Below are 19,994 nucleotides of genomic sequence, written 5' to 3'. Positions count from 1 at the left end.
TTGTTGGCTATTCCCTTTAGGAATTTTCCCTTTGGCACCACACTAGTCCTTACAATCCATTGCCCCAATGAAAGCAACATTCCCTAGCCCTCCCATTAATAATCCAAGGGTAAAAGTGACAGTTGTGGTCCTCTGTTCTGCCCCTCTAAAGTTAACGTTAACAATGTCCCAGAAAGAACCAATCTAAGGGTACAGAAGAGAATGGACACACATTTACAAGTTCAGTTTCACACAAATATTTTGAAAAGGTTCATTAAGACGTGAGGAACCAGATGTAAAATTAACTAAGTAAAAACAAAATAAGCATTTGAAACTGAAGATTAACTGGCATTTCAGAGCTTTGTTTTTTTTCTTATTTTGAAATAAAAAGAGTATTGTTTAGGGGGCACAGCAGTACATAGTACAAAGCGAAAGGATCCGCACAATGATCCCGGTTCGAGCCCCTGGATATGTGTGTGTGTGTGTGTGTGTGTGTGTGTGTGTGTGTGCCACAGGAGCAGTGGACTCATAGTACAGGCAGGCACCAAGCCCTAGCAATAACCCTGGAGAAAAAAAAAAAAAAAAGGAAGGAAGGAATAGAAAGAGTATCGTCATTTACACTGCTTTGAAGGTTGTTCAAAGAGGTGTATTTTTAATAAGACGGAATAGTGTTTTCACTCTAGCCAAGTCATTTTATTCCATGAATATAATTTCCATGTACCATATTGCAATATTTGTAATAGAATTAGCTACCAGTACTCATCCCAGTACCTGCTATTCAGTACTAGTTTTATGGGGAATAAAAATTGATGATAAATTGACAGACTACTACATCCTTTACAAAAATTTCTTGGTCCTGTCTTGTCACAATGCATTATTTATCAAGAAGTTTAAAACCCAATCCTACCCAAGTACTTCAAGGTTGAAACTCTCAAAATTCATACCTGTCCATAGGTTCAATTTCTTCACCCCTCCGAAGAGTCTGAAGACAGTAAAAATAATTTAGTGTTTTAATATTTATTTATTCCCTTTTGTTGCCCCTGTTTTATTGTTGTGGTTATTATTGTTGTTATTGATGTCGTCATTGTTGGATAGGACAGAGAGAAATGGAGAGAGATGGGGAAGACAGAGAGGGGGAGAGAAAGACACCTACAGACCTGCTTCACCGCCTGTGAAGTGACTCTCATGCAGATGGGGAGCCAGGGGCTCGAACCCAGATCCTTAAGCCAGTCCTTGCACTTTGTGCCACTTGCGCTTAACCCACTGCTCTACCGGCCGACTCCTGACAGTAAAAATAATTTATAACCAGCACTCTGGGCCCAGGTGTCCAGGTTTCCCCAGAGTTGCTTGGAGAAAACCAAATCAGGCCCAGGGACCACACAAGCTGCTCTTAAAGATATGCATACTTCAGAGATCACAATGGTAATCACAACACAAGGTAAATCTTACACACAGACACTGAGGTTCCCAGCCCATTTTAACATATATTAATTTATTCCCTTTTTGTTGACCGGTTATTTTATTGTTGTAGTTATTACTTGTTGTCGTTGGATAGGACAGAGAGAAATGGAGAAAGGAGGGGGAGACAGAGAGGGGGAGAAAAAGACACCTGCAGACCTGCTTCACCGCTTGTGAAGTGACTCCCCTGCAGCTGGGGAGTCAGAGGCTCGAGCCTGGATCCTTATGCCCGCCCTTGTGCTTTGTGCCACGTGTGCTTAACCCTCTGCGCTACTGCCCGACTCCCTCCCAGATCACTTTAATAACTAGCTGCTTTTATATCTGAAAGCCTGTCTTCTCATTGGTTCTTTCTGATGTCAAGACACAGAACCCTGCACCAAGCTTTCACAGCAGGCTTTTGAAAAAAGTCAGTGTCATCTTCCACTTCCTGGAAGAGGAATAAGAGAAAAGGGCACTGTCTTCTCCTCACTCCTCAGTTTCTAATTATTATAATATCATGTCAGCATTATGAGATGCTGGTTTTCATCCAAGTAGGCAATATATAAAATTTAACAAACATAAGCTGAGCATAGGTATATACTGGAGTTTCTGCCACATTTCCACTTTACACTGTCACTTTCCTTCCAACACAAAAGAAAACTGAAGCTCAATGAGGGAGAGAAAATGCCCAAGTTAGTGAATTCCTGAGCAGATACAGTTCCAGTTTTCTGTCTCCAAGTTCCCTCTGCAAAAGCTCAGTACTGAGTGCAGCTATTCTGACTTATGGGCTGGGTCAGTTATATCTGAAACCAAAACCTATGCTGTTAATTGCCAGAGTATCAAGTCTACTGGCTCAACTACAAGGCAGACTGCAGAATTCAGTGGTGAGTGTTAGGTTTGCTTAAAATTTTTCATGGGAGGGTTCCAGGTGGTGGCCCACAGGGTTAAGCGCTCATTGTATGAAGTCCCTGGCCCGCACCTGCAGGAGGGAAGCTTCACAAGTTGTGAAGCAGGTCTTCAGGTGTCTCTCTTTCTCTCTCCCTCTCTATCTCTGCCTTCTCTCTTAATTTCTCTGTCCTATCCAATAAAATGATAAATGGCCACCAGGAGCAGTAGATTCATAGTGTAAGGCATCAAGCCCCATTGATAACCCTGGAGGAAAAGAAATCATGGAATGCTATGTCACCTGCCATATATTAAGTGATTATTTAAAGTATTTTTTTCTGAAAAATTATGAATTAGAATTTCTTCCTATCACACAATAAATATAAAACTCCAAAAATTTTTGAGCAATGATTCTTCTTGTTCAAAATCCACCCATGGAGAAATTCATTTTTACGAACAATTACTCAATCTTTTCTCTAAAAATCAACCGAAGTTTCACTTTGAAGGACCTGATAGCTGAAATTCAGCTACAGTCGGATGGAATGCACCAGTTAAACCCCAAAGCATAGGAACCCCTTCTGGAGCTCAGGTGAAGAGGGCTGCTTAAAAGCAGCTTTAGCAAAACATGTAGAAATACCACAAAGAGACCAAGAACACAGTTTAGACTGACTCTCTCGGAGACTGCTTTTTCCTAACAAAGGTTGCTAAAATTCACCTAAAATGTCAAAAAAAATTTAAAAAGGAATAAATCATTGAAGTAATTTCTCTAGACTCCAGTTGAACAACCAACTTCTAAATGCAATTTCTGTAGTAGATGCTCACATCCTAGTAGGTGTGGGAGAACAGGCAGGATGAAGAAGCCCGACACAGTTGTTACCCAGAGCTATCTTTGAATAAGGTCAGATGAGCTGACAGATCCTCCTTCAGGGCCTCAAAGCACATAGACCACTTCTCAGACTGAGAAAGAAATGGGGCGTGGACAGTAAGTTTACTAACAGAACCCTTTAAAGGGGAGGCCGATCCTATTTTTCTTACCCTCTGTGAAGGAAGACGGTAGCTATGGCAGGAAGGATATATTAAAAGACCTGTAAAGCTTCTAGTTGGATTGCTAAGTTCTTGGCAATAGTGGGTTCAGGTCAAGACACAACAGATACATGAATGTGTGGCATCTCCTTAGGCTGCTTCTTCTAGGGCTATGTTTTAGCTTATGCTGTCCAAACTCCAAGCTCTATAAAAAACTGACTCAGTGGATACTTCCCCTCAAGTTCCAGAGCAGATCTCTGCTCATCTACCTCAGCCAGCTGGGCAGACCTCTACAAAGAAAACTCAAGTTTCTCTCCCAAGTTGTAAAGAGTCAGCTCAGTCTCTACCTAAGGAAAATATAATTAATGGCTATTGCATTCTGAATCCTTTAACTTACTCTGTCAATCAAATGTAAGTCTTGTATCTTTATCCAATTAGAAATATTTAGATTGCAATTAACAATACAATCCTTATATCCTGTTAATCAAGTCTGTTCAGAGTAGGCACAGTTTTACATTTCCTCTGTTTGGTGTAAAACTGATGTTATTCTGAATTTTTACTTCCACTGCTAATGAAATACTATTATAATTTTCACAAATATTTCTATAGGGAGTAACACTAAAAGAAAATTCCAAACCAAGAAAGGAATTTTACAATAGACTGCTCAGAGACTGACAACTATCTTTTTTTTTTTTTGCCTCCAGGGTCATGGCTGGGGCTTGGCTCGGTGCCAGCATTACTTATCCACTGTTCCTGGAGGCCTTGTTTTACATTTTGTTGGTTGTTGTTGCTGTAGTTGTTGATAGGACAGAAAGAAATTGAGAAAGAAGGGGGAGGGACGGGGGAGAGAAAGACATCTGCAGATATGCTTCACTGCTTGAGAAATGACCCCCCTGCAGGTCGGAAGCAGGGGGCTGGAAATGGGATGCTTATATGGGTCCTTACTCTTTGTGCCATATGCGCTTAACCCGCTGGCTACCACCCACCCTGACAACTATCCTTTTAATGGGTGAAATATTTGCTAGCAACTCAACAACAAGGCAACTGTGATGGCTTAACAATGAATATTAAATGCTCAGACTGATACTTTGTGTAACTGAGCTTCTACCAGTCCCTGCTAAAATTCACTTGTCTCTATCCCAAGACTTACTTCACTCAAGTTCATAATACAGATTTAGAAAATAGCCATCCAATAACTGAATGCCACGTGTCTTGGTACATGGCATTGGAAAATGAGAACAAACCCAACAACAGTATCTACTACAGTAGACAAGAATATAGGCTCTTTTTTTTTAGGGTTTCATGGTCAAATAAACTTAATCAAATGCACCAGGAAAAACTATAATAGATTATAAGTTGCACAAAGGCTGCTAAGATGATCACTAAGTAGGTCATTTCTTCACACACAGGGGGAGAAAAAGGCCAAAAATATCTAAGTATTCATCAACAGAAAATTAATTATAAAAATATAGTTCATGGGAGTCGGGCGGTGGCGCAGTGGGTTAAGCGCACGTGGCGCAAAGCGCAGGGACCAGCGTAAGGATCCCGGTTAGAGCCACGGCTCCCCACCTGCAGGGGAGTCGCTTCACGGGCGGTGAAGCAGGTCTGCAGGTGTCTATCTTTCTCTCCCCTCTCTCTCTGTCTTCCCCTCCTCTCTCCATTTCTCTCTGTCCTATCCAACAACAAAGCAATGTCAACAATGGCAATAATAACCGCAACAAGGCTGCAACAACTAGGGCAACAAAAAGGGGGGAAAAAAAAAGAAAAAAAAAAGAAAGAAAGAAAATCTAAAAAAAAAAATACAGTTCATACCTACAGAGAAATAATACACAGCTATGGAGAGAGGGATAGTGTACTCTTTTTTTAATAAGTTTTTTTATCTTTATTTATTTTATGGATAGATACATCTAGAAATTGAGAGGGTGGGAATGACAGAGAGGGAGAGAGACAGAGAGACACTTGCAGCCCTGCTTCACCATCCATGAAGCTTTCACCCTGCAGGTGGGGACCTGGGGCTCAAACCTGAGTCCTTGCACACTGTAACATGTGAGCTCAACAGGTGTGCCACCACCTGGCCCCAGGATAGTGTACTTTACGTAATTAAATGAAATAAATATCAAATTACATAGTTAACTAAAATAGTAATATGCAAAGCAGCACTGATTATGTTTGTGTATATAAATACATATATACATATATATATATATATATGTAGAGAGAGAAGAGAAGAGAAATAGTACATATATATACCCATTTGCCTCTTAATGTACAGAGATGTCCTGTCCAATAAAGTAGATAGTCAATATAAGACAATCTATCAAGATATGTAGCCCAAGAGTAAACTAAAATTTTATGTATTCCAAAGTTCAAATGTGAATTAATGTAAAATATTTTTTGGTCAAGACAGCTTCAGTGTTTTGTAAAACTAGAATCATGTTAAGTACCATATCACACACTATACCATTTAATTAAAATTTTAAATGTACCTCCTAATATAAAAAAAAAATCTCAATTATAGTTGTGGTTCACATGTGTTGCTATTAGACTTCAGTGGTTTAGAATATCTGTCGGGATTTACATTACTTGTCTGTGGGGGGAAAGCCTGGGTGATAAGGACCAGGTGGTTTGGCGAGATTTCACATTGTTATTTTTCTCTTTTGAATTTTATGCCAATTGAATACATTAGCTATTGTGTAAAGAAGGACAAAGTGTTGGTTACCAGAGAGGAGAGAAACGTAGGAAGTAAAATTGGCTAAAGGGGACCAATTGTATGGTGAATGAAAACTAGACTTGTGGTTTCAATCATATTGCTACATACACAGATGTTAAATTATAGTGCTGCAAGCTGAAACCTACCTAACACGTTAAGGCAATGTTACCTCAAGAAAAGGCTTTCTGAAATAAGTATATGATGTGACCTATAAACACTACTACAAAGAATTATCATCATTGGCATAATTATCAAATTTACCTTGGATGGCATCTCTCTCCCTAAGGCTTATGTGGCACTTTTGAAGAGCTATGGTCATTGCAGAAAGTGCTTTCCAATAATCTAAGATCACAACAGTGTTGCACAAACTAACATACCAGAGCTATAAACTGAAAATAAAAATGCCACAGTTATTGACAGAGCACTGAGCATGTAGCACAGTCAACTTCTGTTCCATCACCAAAGGCTCTTCTGGTTTTCATTTTTCCTTTTCATTTTCTTTTCTTCATCTACCCACTCAAATAAAAATTTAATGATCTACATTTTTTTTAAATTTTATTTATTTTGCCTCCAGGGTTATCCACTGGGGCTCAGTGCCAGCATTATAAATCCACTGCTTCTGGAGTCCATTTTTCCCAATTTGTTGCCCCTGTTGTTGCCCTAGTTGTGGCTGTTATTGTTATTGTTGTTATAGCTGTTGTTACTGTTGTTGTTGTTGGATTGGACAGAGAGGAATCAAGAGAGGAGGGAAGGCAGAGAGGAGGAGAGAAAGATAAAACACCTGCAGACCTGCTTCACCGCCTGCAAAGTGACCCCCCTGCAGATGGGGAACTGGGGGCTTGAACCAGGATCATTTCTACTTTTTACAGTATGTATCTATTTGGCAACCAAAGAAGGAAAAAATCCAGGAAAATAACTGGGTAAAGACACAAGCAATCACAAAATGCTCAAGGGAATAGATGAGTACTATACACACAGTCAAGAAACATTCAATGTGTTTAAATAATAAAGGGAAAAATCAAATTGTATATGTGCAGGAAAAGGCTATCTACCTCAATTTTTGCATCTATTGAAATGCTTAAATATTCCTATTTTGAGATAACTAATTTTATTTATTTGTTTGTTTGTTTATTACCTCCAGGGTTATCGCTGGGGCTTGCTGTCTGCACCAGGAATCCACTGCTCCTAGAGGCTATTTTTTCCATTATTATTTTTTTTTATTGGCTAGGGCACAGAGAAATTGAGAGAGACAGAGAGGGGCAGAGCAGGATAGACACCTACAGACCTGCTTCACTGCTTGTAAGGTGAGCCCCAACCCCTACAGGTGAGGAGGAGCTGGTGGCTCTAACCAAGATCCTTGAGCCTTGTGCTCTGTGTGCTTAACCAGTTGCGCTACTGCCTGGGCACACCCCACCCTTGACTTAACTAATTTTAGACCTATAAATTCATCTGTTGGTGAAATACTCATTAGCAGTATTAGATTTAAGCAGGCTGGTTCTCTAGGCTTAAGATAGAAGAAAAAAAAAAGATCCTATTCTCATTGACTAAACACACCTTTTTCTCATTCTCCTTCTGCTTGCACAGGAATGTCTGACATAGGGTGATGTTGGTATCATTCTGAGGGAGGACTCCTAAAGTCCTAGAGTTAATGTGCAAAATCATATGGGCAAATCTGAGTGAGACAAGCTTCTCACCAGTCATGCAAATCACTCACCAGAAGGACGGATCTATCATAACAGTAGCTTTGAGGCGATTTCATTCAGAGAGTAAGGCATTTTATAAGAATAGCCATTTATTTGTTTGTTTATTATTATTTTAGGATAGCCATTCAGATAGTCCTTAACCATTGAAACAAACTGGCTAAGTGCCAGTTTTGTGTTTGTTTTTTTTTAAACTTGCTTCTTGATTGGAAAATTTACAAAATACGCTGTGAAGACTCATAATTGGGGGGGGGGGGCAGGCCAGTGGCCCACATGGTTGAGCACACATAGTAAAGTACAAAAACCCAGGTTCAGGTCCCGGTTCCCGATTTGCTGGGAGAAAGCTTAATGAGTGGTGCAACAGTGCTGCAGGTGTCTTACACCTCACCTTCTCTCTCAAACTCTGTCTCTATCCAATAAAAATAATTGTAAATCATTTTTAAAGAATCAAACTTGATTATAAAAATGAATCATAACTGACAAATACATTGAAGACAGAATAGACATCACTGCACTGTCAACTGCTTTTGAAAATTCGTGGTGTTGAGATCACACAGTCTACAGTCTCATCTTTCCTGTGAGAGGCATTTCAAAAATAATTTTTTCACTTGATAATTGTCTTGCTTCCATTGTCATCTTTGCTCTCCTCAAGCAGAGTGAATATTTTTTTTCTAACACTTCTATTTTGTGTATAACTTGTATGTATCCACTGGAACACAGGACAAATTAAATTCAAGGAGTCATATTTATTGTAAAAACCATTGACTCAATTGATCCAGGGAGTTGGGCTGTAGCGCAGCGGGTTAAGCGCAGGTGGCGCAAAGCACAAGGACCGGCATAAGAATCCCGGTTCCAACCCCGGCTCCCCACCTGCAGGGGAGTCGCTTCACAGGCGGTGAAGCAGGTCTGCAGGTGTCTTTCTCTCCTCCTCTCTGTCTTCCCCTCCCTCTCTCCATTTCTCTCTGTCCTATCCAACAACGACAACAACAATAATAACTACAACAATGAAACAACAAGGGCAACTAAAGGGAATAAATAAAATAAATTTAAAAAAAAAATTGATCCAGAAACTATGGCACATTCCATTAGATTGGAAATGGCAGGGTAGTCATGTTCAGTGTTAGGAACTTAACTTCCTGTTTTTCTAGAACATCTGAATTGATACAACACTACAGCAGCTGTTAAAATTATGACTCCCGTCACCACTATTCCCTTTGGGCTCATTGAATACTTCCTCACTTCCATTTCTCCAGAAATAATTATTTCCATGTGATAACAACATCAATGCAGGTTAGAGAGACAAAAAACACAGACTGGTTGATAAGTGCCCCACCGACGTTATAAAGTCCTTACTAATATTTCTTGATTTAAGTATAGAAGTTGTGATATAGGGCTCTAAAGTGAAATGGTATATATAATTTTAGCAAATCTACCAGAAGACAGACCTTTTACTTGGGATTAATTCCTCAAATTAATCACAGAGAGAAGCAATTCACTTTTTTCCCCATTATATTATTATGCATTCATCCATATTTACAGCACTGAGTTGTTGGTTTTTTTATATGTGCCTGGTTTCATCTCTCAGGTTGACTTTTTCATTCTTTTTAAGATTTCACTTAGAAAGACACCACAACACAGCAGCAGAGAACTTCAAACAGGCATCACCTAGTGACACTGGAATTTGAATCTGTGCTATACATATGACAAGGCATGCACCCTACTGAGTGAGCTATCCTCTAGGTTCCAGCTATATTATCATCTAAAAAACTTTGTGATGGCTTGTTTTTAAGTCAACCTTCTCATCATACAGATATACCAGAATGATTTTTTATAGGTTGAGCCAGGTCTGGAACAGACACTATTATAATTTAGATCCTTATTTAACTCCTTTCCGAGATTTGCCTGTGAGGCACTTTGGTCATTAAAAAAAAAAAAAAAAGGGTCTCAAAAAAACACGACATTCTTAATTCTGTCAAAAAGTAATTGTCTACAATTCTGAGGTAGTCATCAAAGGTGCTGTCCTATATTCACCTTTATCTTTTCTTTCTTTCTTTCTTGCTTTTTTCTTTCTTTCTTTCTTTCTTTTTTTTAACCACAGTACTCCTCAGCTCTGGTGATACATTGTTTATTTTATCTCTAAAGTTCAAATTTCAGTTGGAGATTCAAGAAGTAAAGGGACAAAAAAAGAATAATCAGAGGAAGTTAAAGTGAGAAATTTAAAGGCAATTTTCTCCAGGGTTCACCACACACCTGTATTCTTAATACCTCACAAGCACAAGCATGAAAGCCTTAATAGAAAGCTGTCATTTTTAGAGACTAAGTTGTTAAGAAACTGACCCATATCTTTATTGTCCTATACTCTCTTCCCATCAAATTCCTCAAGTTGTGAGTTATATCCCTAAGCAAAATAACATCAAACGGTACAGATATAGTCAGACTATCAACCAATACAGGACACTACAATTACTGAGAACACAAATATCTTCATTTAATGTCTATGAAACATAAAACAATCTGATCTTTGCAAATATTTATAATTATTTCAGATGTATTAATTACAAATAATAATGTTTTCAATTTTCTGAGTTGAGAGTCAACTATCTCTTCCTTTGTATTTTTGCTGTCTTTTTAAAGAACCACAATTAAAAAGAAAAAAAGCCTTATGTATTAATGACACACCAAGAAAAAAAACACAAAAAATTATTCAAACATTTACAGTCCTGTAGGCATGCAAATCCTAAGCCTACCACTGAACCCCTTCCCATCAGCTTTTTATCTTCTTAGAGCACAAATGATCACCACCCCAGTTAAAGTACTTTGTCAAGTTATGTCACAATTCAACTCAAATCCTTTGCCAAAAGTCAATCATATTCACTTATTTCAATTTACAAGTAGTATTATGAACACAAATTATATGAAAAAATATAAATACTAAAAAAATAATGTTTAAAAAAATGCTCATTCAAGCTTTTTTTTTTTTTTCCCCAAAGACTAGTCTGAGAGTCTTTTCCAAGGATTCATTCCTCAAATGTGAAGTCTGTATGTAAAACAGGACATTTGGCCCTTTATAAATAGTCATGGGAAACTTCTTTCTCCCATACTTGTAGTTTGTTTTTACTGAAACAGATGGGGTTTATTTTTTTTTTTTTTGCACAGCAAAGTCATAAAAAAATATAACTATCATACTAATATTAGAACACTAAATGCTTAAGGATATGAAAATCTTTCAAGTTAACCACAAAAACTTGTTGGAAATCATAAAAAAAAATAATAATAATTTTATGTAACTCATAAAACAGGTATAGACTCAAAGCCTAAATAAAATTCCTTCCACTTTGGTCTAGCTTTCTTACATTTATTTTTAACATATAGAAATTATTTTTCATGAATATGTCTCTGGTAAAGACGTCTAGAATTTCCCTTTAAAATATACTACAATGTTTATATAAATGTCAAAAAAAATCTAAACTGTTTCCCAAGGGTTCAAATATATGTCTTCCTATGTGGAAAAAAAAAATTGCTAAATCCTCACTCTACAGCTTCTCTTACTATTATATCTTATCTTATGCAAATAAATGCTATTTTTCTCTTTTTTATTTAAATTAACTTAGATTTTCTGCAGTAAATAAATTCTGCACTAAATAATCACTACACATCATGTACTGATTCCAGAAGTTAAGTCAGATAGTCAATCTACTTTTTCTATATTTGGCAGAAAAAATATTTCTATATTTTCTATATTCTATATTTAGCTTTGCAGGCCATATGGTCTCTGTCTGGACTACTCAGTTATAATATGAAAACAGCCAACACGCTCTACTCTCTGTGCAGATGAGTGGTTTGGCTGCATATCAGTAGAATCCTTTATGAAAACAGAGGAAAGATAAGTGTTTAATACTGAGATTACTAGACTAGTACTTAGCACCAAAAAGAAAAAAAACCTGACTGAAAAACAAGCAAGGATTTGAACAGATATTTCTCAAAGGGAGGTATAAAGACCCAATAAGCACATAAAATGATGCTCAATCCCACTAATAATAAAAGAGTTGCATATCATAACTGTAATGATACTACCCCAGATTACCAGGATGTCCACTACTACCAAAACAAGAGAAAATAGCAGGTGTTGGGTGAGGATGTAGAGAAATCACAGCCTTATGTACTAGTACTTTGAGGAATGTAAAATGGTACAGTAGTTATGGAAAACAATATGGTGGTATCTAAAAAGATTAAAACTAGGATTATCATATCTAGCAATATCACTTTTGGGGAGGGTATGTATAGCCAAAAGTACTGAAAAAACAAGGGCAGCAACTAGCTTCCCTAGATAGTATGCCTACTTTGCTATGTGTCCAACCCAGTTTCAAACCTGGCCCCACACTGGAGGAAGCTTCAGTGTTATGGCATAGAGTTGTGGTATCTTTCCTGTTCTGTGTCTCTTTATCTGTAAAAGTCCAACGCAGTGACAACAAAAAACAATAAATACAACTCAGAGCTGAAAATGGGATCTCAGAGAGATGTATGTAATAGCCATGCTCTTTGTAGCTATATTCACAACAGGTTAATATGGAAGCAACCCGAATATTCATTAGGAGTTAAAATGGATAAGCCAAATGTGTCATTTGTAAATAATCAAGTATCATTCAGCCTTAAAATAAAAATGAAATTCTGATAAATAATACAATATGGATGAACTGGGGGCCGAGCAGTAGTGCAGCGGGTTAAGCACACATGGAGCTAAGCTCAAGGACTGGCTTAAGGATCCTAGTTCGAGCCCCGGGACCCCACCTCCGGGGGATCACTTCACAAGTGATGGAGCAGGTCTGCAGGTGTCTATCTTTCTCTCTCCCTGTCTTCCCTGCCTCTCTCCATTTCTCTCTGTCCTATCCAACAATGACAGTAATAACAACAACAATTATCATTATCAACAAGGGCAACAAAAGGGGAAAAAATTAAATTAAGTTAAAAAATGTGGATGAACTCTGAAGATTTCCTGGAAAGTGAAATAAACCAGTCACAAGAAGACAATCTGACTCCACCTATTTGAGGTAATGAAATTGTGATTAAAAAACATAAATAATAGTAGAATGGGTGGTCCAGGAGGTAGTGCAGTGGATAAAGCATTAGACTTGCAAGCATGAGGTCTTAAGATCAATCCCCAGCAGTACATGTACCAGAGAGATATCTGATTCTCTCTCACTCTCTCTCTCCCTTCCTCCCTCCCTCCTCCTATCTTTCTCATGAATAAAGTATTAAAAAAAACTAAAAAGAAAGAAAGAATAGCAGAATGGTGATTACTAAGGGGTGGGAGAGAGCAAAAATAATTTTTTCTTTAGGCCAGGTGGTGGCGCGCCTGGTTGAGCACACGTTACAATGCTCAAGGACCTGGGTTCCAGCCCCCATTCCCCACCTGTAGGAGGAAAGCTTTAGCTTATCTCACATAATATGGTTACTTCAAGTTCAATACAAGATGAAGTGAAGGAGATGACTTTGTCATTTTTAATAGCTGAGTAGGATTCTATTGTGTATATATGCCATACATTTCTTACCTAATCATCTGTCATTGAGAAGCTAGGTTGCTTCCAAATTTGGGCTATTATAAATTGATACATGGGGGCCTGGGCGATGGTGCACCAGGTTAATTGCACATAATACTAAGTACAACGAGCTGTGCAAGTATCTTATTTAGAGGCCCTGGCTCCCCACCCGTAAGGGGGTTGATTTACAAGTGGTAAAGCAAGTCTGCAGATGTCTTACTCTTCCCTATCTCTTCCCTTACTCTTCTCTATCCTCCCTCCCCCTTCCCTCTCAATTTCTCTCTATCCTATCCAATGCGGGGGGGGAAGCCCACCAGGAGCACAGAGTTCATAGTGCAAGCAATAACCTTGGGGGGAGGATAGATGCATGGCATTTTAAAATTCATTATGCCTTTGTCCCTGCCAAGGCAAATGAACATCATAATAGAGTTTTGAAGATCCCTGGTCTTTCTCATTTTGAAATCTCAACTAAGTAATTCAACTTCTAAGTGTTCCTTAACTATCAACTAGAAAGAATTCAGTTTACAAAAACAGTAAAACTACACAGTCAATATGCCTCCAAATAAAAGCTTTAAGAGAGTAGCTATGGGGGAAGGGTGGTGGAGCACCCGGTTAGTGCACACAGTGCTATGCACAAGGACCCAGGTTCAAGCTCCCACTCCCCACCTGCAGTGGTGAAGCAGGTCTGCAGGTAACTACCTTTCTCTCTCCACCTCCCCTCTCAATATCTCTCTGTGCTATCGAATAAAATGAAATGAGAGAGAGAGAGACAGAGAGAGAGACACACAGAGAGAGAGAATATGACCTCTGGGAGTAGTAGATTCATAATGCCAGCAACAAGCCTCTGGAAATAACCCTGAAGGCAAAAAAAAAATGAATAGCTATTAAATTATTTCTTAATTTCTACTACAATTTCAATGAACACCCTAATTCAAAACTACAAAACTAGTTTTCTCACTTGTCCATTCCTGAAACTTTGTTTCAGAATTAATACATTAAACTCTCTCAACTACATGTTTGCCTTTTAAATTTCAAGTAATTCTGTGGGTTTTTTTTTAAGTATATTTGTGGGCAAGTGAAAACTCTAGTACAAGCAGTTGAAAAGATAAAACACCTTAAGCAATGTCAGCAATCATACTGTTTCTTCCAAATGATTAATGCCACTTTGGTAAATAGGAAAATAACAAATTTGGCTAACTTCACTAATGGGATCCTGTGGCAGAGAGAGAAGTCAGGACTGCACACCAGCCTTTCAGCTAGTGTCTCCAACAGAGCTGTCCATTACAAGCAAATACAAACCACCTGGCATTTCTACTCTGTAGAAAGCAAGTATGGATATAAACAGATTATAACTATTGCCTAGGTCACTATGCAAATTAAACTGGTCAATGTCCGTTTATATTCTGTGAAAATACACAAGCTATTTAGGAATAAGCGGGATATGTGAATATATTTGACACATGAATATATGTCCTATAAGATGGTACATATTCCATATGGATGCATAACATGCCTTTAAAAGTTTCACGTGGGGAGTCGGACAGTAGCGCAGCAGGTAAAGCGCATGTGACCCAAAGCACAAGGACCTGCATAAGGATCCCGGTTGGAGCCCCTGACTCCCCACCTGCAGGGGAGTCGCTTCACAGGTGGTGAAGGAGGTCTGCAGATGTCTTTCTCTCCCCCTCTGTCTTCCCCTCCTCTCTCCATTTCTCTCTGTCCTATCCAACAAAGAGGAAAATAATAACTACAACAATAAAACTAGGGCAACAAAAGGGAACAAATAAATAGGGATCTAGGTTCCATAAAGGGCCCAGGTAGAACTTCTCTTTACATCTGAAAAGAAGCATTCTTGGAGAAATAGAACTGCATTTGCACAGTGCCCTTACTCCTCAAAAGAAAAGGGAAGGGGGGTTGATAAGAGATGAAGGCAGTGTACCTGAGACCCTAGTGAGAGACAATTGAGGTAATTATGAATCAAGCCCCTTGAGGCTGACTGACCTCAGCAATGCTCTGTTGCCTCCCTGGGAATATTAACAAAACTAAGAACACTGCCTAATTCACAATATTATAAACACTAAAAGAAAATTAAATGTGCAAGTGCTCTGAAAATAATTTTATCTGTACACATCTTCTTTAACGTTTTAAAATATTTTATTTATTTATTGGATAAAGGCAGAGAAGTTGAGAGGTGGGGGAGGGGGAAGAAACACCAGAAGCTTTGTTTCACCACTTGCACCCTTTCTGCTCTGCAGGTGGGGATGGGGGGGGGGTTGGACCTGATAGGAACTAGGGCCCTTGAGCAAGGTAATGTGTGCTCAACTACCACGTGGCCCCTGAAAACAAGTTTAAATCAAGCTGCCCTTACAGTGTTATATTACTTAGGATGCTTGAAAGAAAAAGGAGAAGTGGCCAATGGGTAACGAAAGCATTACTTTTCCTAAAATAATAGTCATTCCCTAAAACGCACTCACTTTAAAGGAGGCCCAATAGAACTACACTGTACCTGAAATATGTAATAATAATAATTTTTTAAAAGCATTATACTGAGTTAACAACTACACCTAAGTAAAATGTGATTTGTTAAAAATGTAAATTTTTACATCAGGAAAAAATTAGCAGGAACAGTTAATGCAATAAACTAGACAGCTAGAATCCTGGGTTTCCCTTCAGCTTTTTTGTATTTGTTTACTCAGGAACTTCAGTCTCTGGGCTTCAGATTCTCATTTGTAGAAATATGGTGCCGATTTAATGTCTTTAAAATGATCTTCTGGGAGTCGGGCGCAGCGGGTTAAGCACACGTGGCGAGAAAGGCAAGGACCAGCTTAAGGATCCGGGTTCAAGCCCCTGGCTCCCCACCTGCAGGGGAGTTGCTTCACATGCAGTGAAGCAGGTCTGCAGGTGTCTTATCTTTCTCTCCCCCCTCTGTCTTCCCCTCCTCTCTCCATTTCTCCCTGTCATATCTAATAATGACATCAACAACCACCACAATAATAACTACAACAATAAAAAAGGGGCAACAAAGGGGAAAATAAATAATTAAATATAAAAAATGATTTTCAATAACAATATAAACTTCAGAAAGTTATAGAATTTTTAGAGTTGTAATAAGGATTAAACCAGGCCTTATAGGTGATTAGAATAATAAGTCATGACTTAATTTTATAGTGAGGAATTTATTTCCCAAGCCTAACAATATACTGCGATTGCTTACGATATCCATCTATGTTTTTTATTTTTCTCACAACTAAAACTTATTTAGTGTTTCAGGGCTTTGTGAAAAAGAATAAAAAGGTAAAATGAATATGCAACAAATATTATATATTAGGTCCTTGGGATATGCCAAGGTACAAGGTAGACAAATGGGAAAAGACAAAAAAAAGAGATACTTTGATATGTTCAATTACTGACAAACTTCTCGTTTTATTTTTTTAATATTTATTCTTTATTTTTAAAGAAGGAGGGGAGAGAGAAAGAGAGATACCAGAGTACTTCTCAGTTTTGGTTTAAAGTAGTGCTGGGGGTTTAACCTAGGACCTGAGACAGAGCCTCAAGCATTAAAGTCTTTTTTTTTTTTTTTTGCCTCCAGGGTTATCTATGGAGCTCAGTAACTGCACTATGAAGAATCCACCACTCCTGGCGACCGTCTTTTTTCTCTCATTATTGTTGTTGCTGTTGGATAGAACAGAGAGAAGCCAAAAGGAGAGAGGAAGAGACACTTGCAAAGCAAACCCCTGGTGGGGAGATGGGGGAGGGAGGGATGCTTGTGGAGGTCACTGAGCTTTTCACAGAGCACTTAACCTGGCCCCTGACAACTTCTCTTAACAGAATCATGGAAGATGAAATGGCAGGATGAGCTATTATTTTAGATAAAAGTAGTCTTTTAAGAAGTCCTGACTTCAACACAGAAGAGAACAAAATCTCTTTAGAATATATTTTACATATCTGAGAAATTAGATAAAGCAGTTTTGTACATTTTTTTGAGGGGGAAAGTTTAATCTTTAAATTATCTAAAGTAAAATTCACAGTTATGCTGATCACGAGAGAGTGTTTCCCATTCCTTCATCATGTTGCCATTTGAACACACCTAAGTATTCTGCTTGAAAGTATTGGATTTCTGTACCTGTTTAAATGTATTTTGTGTTTGGACACTATACTGGGCTTTTTTTTAAATAGCATCTTGTCCTAATCCATTTTCAAATTCGCCAATTTAATTCTCTTAATGTACTGAATACAATTTAGTATTCCTGAAAGGCATGGCAACTTCAAGTTAGAGTGCTAAAGCTCCGTTATGAAAACGTATTTAACCTTTCTGTACATTACTTATACATACTAACATGAGACTGTATGGGAAAATACATGAAAATACATGACCTCAATTATAAAAATGTGGGGGAAAATAGAAACAGAAGTCAACAGTTATAAATTTCTTTGCGAAGGAAAGAATATAGCTAATTGAGACAAAATAAAAGAATAATTGATATGCTACATGTTTTCTCTACTTCGGCATTATAATAAATATCTTTTAGATTAGTCATGTTGCTTTGAGATTTTTCCATGTTTCCTCTAGACAACTGCCAATGTGCGTCCAATCTCTGATGAATAAACATGCTGTAACTTGCTTCAAAAGAAACGCTTGTCATGTTCCAGGGGAAAAATGAACTACACTCCTAAGTCAGAAAAAAACTATTACAACACTCATTCATTTGCTACAAAATCCTTTTATTATTATTATTAATGTTTCTATTTATGGAATGTTCATTTTCTTGAAGCTATTTCCGTGTTCAAAGTAACAGGACAGAAAATGAATTGGGGAGACACTTAGGAGAGATATATATAGACAAACTACTCCATAAAAAGGCTTTCCCACTTGAGAAGCTCAACTAGCACCCTTTTGAAGTCTCTGTTTACTAAGATGAAGGTTATTTTCAGGTTCTCCTTCATCTTTTGTAGAACTACCTGTTCTCACTGCTGTTTACCCAAACGCTTAGCAAGGTGATTATTAGCATATGGGGCAGGAAGGCATGCATGTTTAACATTAACTCACCTTGTGACAGGCCCTCCCCCCCATCTGCCCAGCAAACACGTGTGGCTACAAAGAAAAGTAGCCCTGTTTGCAGGCAGACTTTGGCGCTTGCCTTTGGCACCAGCAATTGGCCACTGACACACACCACCCCCAATCAGAAGCACACCGCGGGTTCCGGAACTGTCAAGCCGGCTGACAGCTGCTGGCACACCCTCCCTTCGCCGCCTCCCAGCTCGCTCGCAGCAGAAAGTCCTTCCGCACAATCACCCTGACTTGGCCCACCTGCTGGGGCCTCAGACCTCGGACAAGGGAACTTTTCCCGGTCCCAGGAGTTGACTTACAGGTATTGTCCGAAGCTCGTCCAGAGCCTCAACAAGGACCCCATTGTTAAGATTCCTATCCCGGACTTCTCACTCAGTATCTGGCATTCAGCTGCCCTTCACCAGCATGGGTCAGCCCCAGTAAAAAGCAAACACTGCCAAAGCCCCCAACCCAGGCGACCTCGGAATTGGAGGGGGTGGGGGGGTAGGTAAGGAGACGCCTTCGCCGCCACATGCGGGGCGGCCAGTGAGTCAGGCCGCTGTAGGGCAGCGAGCCCCGGTCAGGTAAAGGTGCCGAGGCCTCGCCGGCCCTCCCTCTCTCCCCCACTCCCATGTGCGCGGCGGCGCGGCGCTGGCTGCTTACCTTGCGGCGGGGCCGAGCGGCGTGGACGCCGCCGCGACGTCCTGAGCGCACGGGGCTCTGCGGTCCATCGTCCTGCGGGGCGCGGCGCGGGCTCCAGCTCCCAGGCGGCGCGTCACTGCTGGAGGAAGAGAGGCCGGCGGGGTCAGGGCGGGACGCTTGTGTTCCCGTGGCCTGAGCGGGACTGGCTGCAGTCCAGAGCCCTCCCGGGCCACAGAAGCCCCGACGCCGCCCGCCCCCCGGATGCGCGCCCACCTGCGGGCTCGGCTTCCAGCCCGGCTTCTGCCGCCGCGGCCGCTCCAGGTTCCAGCGCCCGCCAGCGGCTACGGCGGCAGGAGGCGGTGCTGCAGCCCCCGCCCCGTGGGGTTAGTACTGGGTAGCCATTTGGCGCCGGTCGGGGAAGGATAGGAGCTGCTCGGGCTGGGAGGAGGAGGAGAAGGAGGAGGAGGAGGAGCGGGGCAAGGCGCTGGGCTCACAGGCACCGCCACCACGCCGGCAGCACACGCACAAGCTTCTCCGGCGGAGTGTGATCAAACAAAGCTCCCAGGGAAAAAAACTTCGCGCGAAGAAAAGTTGGGAGAACTGATTACTTTTCCCACCCAGGACTCCTACTGTCTTTTCCAAAGGAGACAGTAAGCCCGCCTGTTCTCTCCCGCCGCTTCCTGTCAAGCTCTTTCCCTCCCCAGGCCCGCGCGCTCCAGTTCGGTTTTCAAGCCAGGGTTTGAAAAAAGAGAAAAGGGGTTCAACCCAGCACCAGCGCCTAGCACCCATCTGGGCCGGGTCGGACCCGGGCAGCGCCTCCCCAGTTCCGTGGGCGGGGTACACAGCTCGAGCTGTGCTCTCAGCAAACCGGCTCACTCACCCTGCCCCATGTCTCTTCCCAGAGCCCGGGAACTCGCCGCCACCTCTGCCACATCAACAGCCACAAGTGGCGATGAGGTCCAGCCGCACCCGAGCGAGCGAGAAAGGCAGCGAGCCGGAGAGAGAAACTGGGCGGGGAGGTGGGCGAGGACCAGGCT

The 19,994-nt window shown here is 40.4% G+C and overlaps 1 protein-coding gene across 10 annotated transcripts in view; it reads right to left on the bottom strand.

Moving 5' to 3' along the window:
• Positions 1-19,962, bottom strand: part of COBLL1 (cordon-bleu WH2 repeat protein like 1) — a 169,967-nt gene extending 150,005 nt beyond the window's left edge. For 7 of the 10 annotated variants that reach the window (XM_016195319.2, XM_016195320.2, XM_016195321.2 and 4 more), the window contains exons 1-2: positions 19,838-19,962; positions 18,979-19,096 (exon numbers count right to left, since the gene is read on the bottom strand). In XM_016195319.2, coding sequence (XP_016050805.1) covers positions 18,979-19,096; positions 19,838-19,847 — 128 coding nt within the window. In that variant the 5' untranslated portion in view covers positions 19,848-19,962. Of the gene's footprint in view, positions 1-18,978; positions 19,097-19,230; positions 19,507-19,837 lie in introns of those variants that run through there. The other 3 variants (XM_060177793.1, XM_060177795.1, XM_060177796.1) reach the window with 3 other exon arrangements.
• Positions 19,963-19,994: the final 32 nt, after the last annotated feature.

Source organism: Erinaceus europaeus, chromosome 18, assembly GCF_950295315.1.
Source record: "Erinaceus europaeus chromosome 18, mEriEur2.1, whole genome shotgun sequence".
Classification (NCBI taxonomy): Eukaryota; Metazoa; Chordata; class Mammalia; order Eulipotyphla; family Erinaceidae; genus Erinaceus; species Erinaceus europaeus.
This window is presented reverse-complemented; position numbering and strand designations above follow the sequence as displayed.